The sequence below is a fragment of the Merops nubicus genome, unplaced genomic scaffold, assembly GCF_000691845.1.
Source record: "Merops nubicus isolate BGI_N331 unplaced genomic scaffold, ASM69184v1 scaffold32777, whole genome shotgun sequence".
Lineage (NCBI taxonomy): Eukaryota > Metazoa > Chordata > Aves > Coraciiformes > Meropidae > Merops > Merops nubicus.
Window position 1 is genome coordinate 8,782 of NW_008621522.1, and position 5,116 is coordinate 13,897.

A 5,116-nucleotide genomic window follows, 5' to 3' on the forward strand; every position below is an offset into this window, starting at 1 on the left:
GCCAACAGTTTAGCCACTGCTTGTGAAATACTGTGAGGCTTGGGCAAGGACAAGGAAGTGAAGGTGTCCCATGCTAGCTCTTGCAGCAAAAACTTCTCTGCCTAGTATAGGCAAGGCTTCAAAAGGTCAATGCTCCAGAGTAAGTTTGATCTCATTTACAATTTTCTTTCATTTTTTTCACTGGGAAGGATCTTCCCCGTTCACCAGCAGGCATATGGGAACAGAGGGTACTGGCTCCACTCCGCCACGGCCCCGTGGGCATGTCCTGGAGCCCCCTGCGTGTTGTACTCTGCGGAGAAGGCCGAGTAGCTCATCGCCCTGTACTGGCTGTGGGGAGGCACCATCCACTGCCCGAGGCTCTGCTCGGGGCCGTAGGGACCGTACACAGGCGCTCGGGGCCCGGGCTTCCCGACAGAGTCCAGAGCCATGTTCACCACTCCCGCGTAGTCCTGGGGAGCAGGCAGAGGCGGGGGGAGTGGAGCCAGGTTGGCAAAACCCTCGGGGAGCTGTTTGGAGTCGTGCTCAGGCACCGTGGCGAGATCCAAGGGGTGGCACCTTGCCCGGAAATCGTTCAAGGTCGTGGCCTCGCGGGTGGGAAGCTGCTGGCTCTCCCCAGCTTCGTGGAACCTGAGCCCCGGGGGCAGAGAGAAGAGGGAGTCAGACCTACCGCGGCGGCAAACCCCCACAGATCCCCGGGGAGAGGCAGGGCCAGCCCTCTGCGGGCTCCCTTCCCCCGCCTGCTGCCTCAGCGTGCTGCTAGTGCAGAGCTTAGCCCAAGCCCTGCTGTCGCTCACACGGAAAAACTAAATGCCAGGGAAGGTAAGCCCAGACCACCCTAGCTCTGGCTCAGTTCTAGTCTGGGCTCACTGTAACTCATTTGCAATGATAAGGAGGGAAAAGCCACTGGAGTCCTGCCACTCCTCCAACATGCTTCTTCCAAAGGCCGGGCAAGCTCTACAGTACACAGAGCTGGCTGGAGGAGCAGTGCAGGACAGGGAAATAAAGAGCATCACTATGGCACGAGCACGCCCAGAATCAGTGGGTTTGAAGTAACACAGAAAGGCTTTGTCCTGGAGCTCCTGCCACCCAGGTATGCTGTCTGACAGAAAGGCATCCTGCCTTACCCCCACCGGCTGCTTTTCTCAGGAAACACCGAGTAGAAGAGGCGAGTCCCATCAGCTGAAGGGTGGCTTTGGACCCGAGCACCCAGCGGTGGGACTCACCGGTACGTCTGGTAGGACGGTGTAGGCACTTGCTGCTCTCTGGGCAGAGCCTCCCTCTGGTCGGGTGGCACCGGGGAGGCCGCAGGAAAGGCATGGCTGCTGCTCTGCTCCGACACCCAGAACGGGTACCCGCTGCTGACCACCACAGGGTTACTCTCCTCCTTCACATCTACGTCCTCATCCTTCTCAAAATCTGACTCACAGCGGGGAAAAGAGTGGAAAAAAAATGAGAATTGTGAAGAGAGAGTCAGAGCTCTCAACAGTTTATTGGCAGCTGCGTTAATGGCAGGACGGTGGAAGGAAACACATTAATCCCTCTCCTGCAGTCACACTGCCTTAAGGGACTAGCCCTTCCCAGCTTCTGCCTGCCCTTACACTGTGGTGTTGAGTCCTGCCCTGGCATCTCTCCCTAGCTCTGCTACTGCCTTGTGCTACTGTAAGTAGCACTATGAACTGGAGCAAGGAATGATCAAGCTTAAGAACCAACCTAGCAGAAAGAGTGAAGATATTTTTTTTTAGTGGTATCAGTTCCCACATCTGCATCACAACCCAGCAACGATCACACATGGTCACAAAGCACAGCCAGGCTGGGAGGCTGGTGAGAGAGCTGACGAGTAGTCAGCAATGACAAGTGACCTGTGAGCAGTCTCCTGCGAGCCATTCCCAGAGAGACAGCGACTCAAAGCCATACACAGCACTCTTTAGGGACCCCACCCAGGCCACTCTCCCCAGAGAGGGGGCTTTGTTGCTGTTTCTTTTCCTTCCTGTGGCCTGGGCACTGTTTGGAAATCATTATCTGGGTTTGCTGTAATCAATATTACCACGTTCCTCAGCACTGGATTCCTTTTCCTCAGGCACCTTCCTCTTCTGGCCCTTGGCTGGGCTAGGCTTCTGGCACTTGGCTCGTCCTTCCCTAGGAAAAAACAAGACATAGGGGTAGCTTGTCTGTAAGCTTTTTGCCCAGATAAATATGCAAAGGATGCTGGACAAGCCCTGGAAGACCAGAAAATGGGTTGAACCTCTCTGACATTCTGTGACTTACACCTCTCCTAGCAAAGCCCCCTGACAGGCCCTCCAGGAATACACACCTGCCATAGTCCAGTTCCAGGGCGACCCACCTCCCCTCAGCCTGTGCTTCCAGAGAGAGCCCTGGCCCTGCAGGACCCATGCAGGGATTGCCTGCTTCAGGGTTGTGCAGAAGGCACAATCAGCACAATGGAAACTCAGCACTAGAGGTTTTGGAAACGAGTTCGTAAGTGTTGTCCAATGCTGGATATCTCTACTGTGCACACAGGTACACGTATAGTAAAGTGGGTCTTTCTCTTGAAAGCAGTTTTTTCCTAAATGGAAGATGAGTCTAACCTTAGTCAGAAACGATCCTCTTAGGAGAAGAAAGAAAATCCATGACATTTTCAAAGTTTAAGTGAAAAAAAAAAAAAAAGAGTCAGTTTTGGCCTTTTTAATCAGGAAATGAGATTTTTTTTTTTTCAGGCATAAAATAACACAAACCAGAATCTCAGATATTTTCATAACATTTTCTGCTTGTGAAATGCTGGGGTTTGAACCCCAAGCCCCGAATTAAGGTTGCCATATGGGTGATTCCCACAGCCCTTCATCCAGAGGTGGTGAGTTTGCCTTATAGCTTCCCCCCAGGGTGCGGCCGGCCCTGCAGGGAGAGCCATAAGGGAAATGAGCCCCAGGGGTCCTGCACTGAGTTGACAAAGGTCAGGTGTCTGCTTGGGGATAAAAGCTGGGACCACTTGCAGGGAGTCAGGAGTGTCTGTCTGTGAAGTGCACTCCCCAGAGCTTCCTGGTTCAGGGCAGACCTCCTGACTCTCCTGGAGCTGGGCCCTGGTCTGTTTAGGCCTTTGTGAACGCGGGCCGATCGGGTGAGAGTCGCCGTGTGGGCACCTTTTTCTTATGTATTTAACTGGCTGGTCTGGCTGTTTCCCATGCCAACTATGGGAAACCTTGGTTCACTGTTTGTACCACCTGTTGTGGGCCAAGTCACATCTTTTGTGGGATTGTTGGGGATGCCATTGATTATGTACCAGCTGATTGATCTGTTTGTACCCCCAGCGATCATTCATGCAATGTCCTTTTTGTATACAATACAGTCTGGGTATTGGTTCATCTTCCTGCTGGCTGCATCAGTTTTGTTGGGCCTGGTCAGTGGCAGAGCAGCTTGGAAAAAACTTTTTTTTTCCTTCTCTATTGCCAGTCCATGGTTGCCCTTAAGCTCTTTTTTCATCCCACCCACTGGCTGCTCTCAGACCTGACAGAAGATGTCGCTGCTATTGGTATCCATCTTCCCTCTTGCAGGCACATATGTTGGAAAAGAAGCTTTCCCATACCCAGGGAAAGGAAATGAGGGAGCCTCCAAATGTCAGAATCAAGCTGATCTCAAAGAGACACAATGATCTACTGTGGACTCCTGTTACCTTTAGTGGCAACTCTGGACATGGCAGCCTAGCTCCAACTTGCAAGGGAATGCAGGTCTCAAATTTGTCACACACCCCCCACATTTCTGTAGGAGATCCAGTATGTCCTCCTGGTCCCCAAGTGTCTCAGGAGGTGGCTGCAGCAGAGAACATCATTCCCAGATACAGGGAAATGCAGTGTGCAAAAGGCAGCAGGCTCTACAGGGTCAGCTGCCGTAGCTTTGCTCAATGGCCCTGGGTAAAACTCACACGTGAACTCCAGTTATCATAAATGAAACAATCATTTACCTTCGAGTGTTCTTCCCATGCTCTCGGAAACCTTTAGCAAATGGATTGTTGTCAATCTTGAGCTTTGTGATCTTAAAATGCAAGGAACAAGCTTCAGTATCATGGCTACTGGTTGGGTTTGTTACTGTTTCAAGACCCTCACCTCAGTATTTATGACAACAGCTTGTCTGAGGGGGTTGGGCACGCTCTTGCCACAACATCTGTCTGCAGGAATCTGGGTGGATTCATCTGACTAGAGCAGTATATGGGGTGAGTATCTACATCAGGACTGTTCCAGGTACTTTTTACTGCATTTGGAGTTCTGTTAATCACTGGCAGCACACTCAATATAATTAAGGTGCATGACAAATCTCATCCCAGAGACTATGTTTTCCACAGGAACTATAATGTGCCTGTTTCTTCCCACTGGCCACCACAGGTGCCCAGAGCAAGTCGCCTGCAGGGAGACACCTTCCTCTACAAGACCTCTAAAGACAGAGTATGCAGCAACGTGTCTGGTGTGCCCAGCACTTGCACACCATACCTGCTCGTTCTGGTAGGCAGTAACAGAAGTGAAGACTGTCTCAGGGAAGCTGAAGACTTGGAAGATGCTCCAGCGGACACTGAAGAGGTCATCTGCCTGCACAATGTGGAAGCGAGGCTTGTACCGGTGCATGGAGTGGAGGATGATCTGGCACAGAGACAGACAAAGGAGAAAGTTTCCATGTGCAATCGCTGTCAACACATGGTACAAAGTCTCCTGTGGAGGCTTCCAGGATATCCATTTCAAACCAGGGATGCCTGTCTGGGACTGGGACAGACTAAGGTTTTCCCTAGCAGGTGGTTAAGAGAGCACAAGGGCTGGGCTGAGGAAGGAAGAAAGGGCACTTGGATATGTTTTAACTTCCACATGACCTCATTTCTCACAAACCTCACTCACTTCCCGTAACATCTCCCTCCAACTAACTGCAAAAGAGCACAGCACAAAGGCCAGCTACAACCTACGTGCCCGTGTTGATCCAGAGTGTTGTTGGTGAGCTTCAGCTTTTGGAAAGAGACAGGTTCTTTCATCCAGTGGCTACCAGGAGCTGGGGAATCCGGGTGGACATAGGTGCGACAAGGGAGCTGGGGTTCTGCTTTTCCGGCAACTTCCCACTGATCTTTATTCCACTGTGAAGGGAAAGA

At 51.7% G+C, this 5,116-nt stretch overlaps 1 protein-coding gene across 1 annotated transcript in view; it reads right to left on the minus strand.

The window, feature by feature from the left end:
* LOC103776982 (T-box-containing protein TBX6L) overlaps positions 1 to 5,116 on the minus strand; it is a 10,869-nt gene continuing 5,753 nt past the window's right edge. Inside the window, exons 4-9 of the mRNA XM_008944515.1 lie at positions 4,937 to 5,101; positions 4,476 to 4,622; positions 3,953 to 4,023; positions 2,045 to 2,136; positions 1,224 to 1,416; positions 1 to 627 (exon numbers count right to left, since the gene is read on the minus strand). Of these exons, the coding sequence (XP_008942763.1) occupies positions 201 to 627; positions 1,224 to 1,416; positions 2,045 to 2,136; positions 3,953 to 4,023; positions 4,476 to 4,622; positions 4,937 to 5,101 (1,095 nt within the window). The 3' untranslated portion in view covers positions 1 to 200. The remainder of the gene's footprint in view (positions 628 to 1,223; positions 1,417 to 2,044; positions 2,137 to 3,952; positions 4,024 to 4,475; positions 4,623 to 4,936; positions 5,102 to 5,116) is intronic.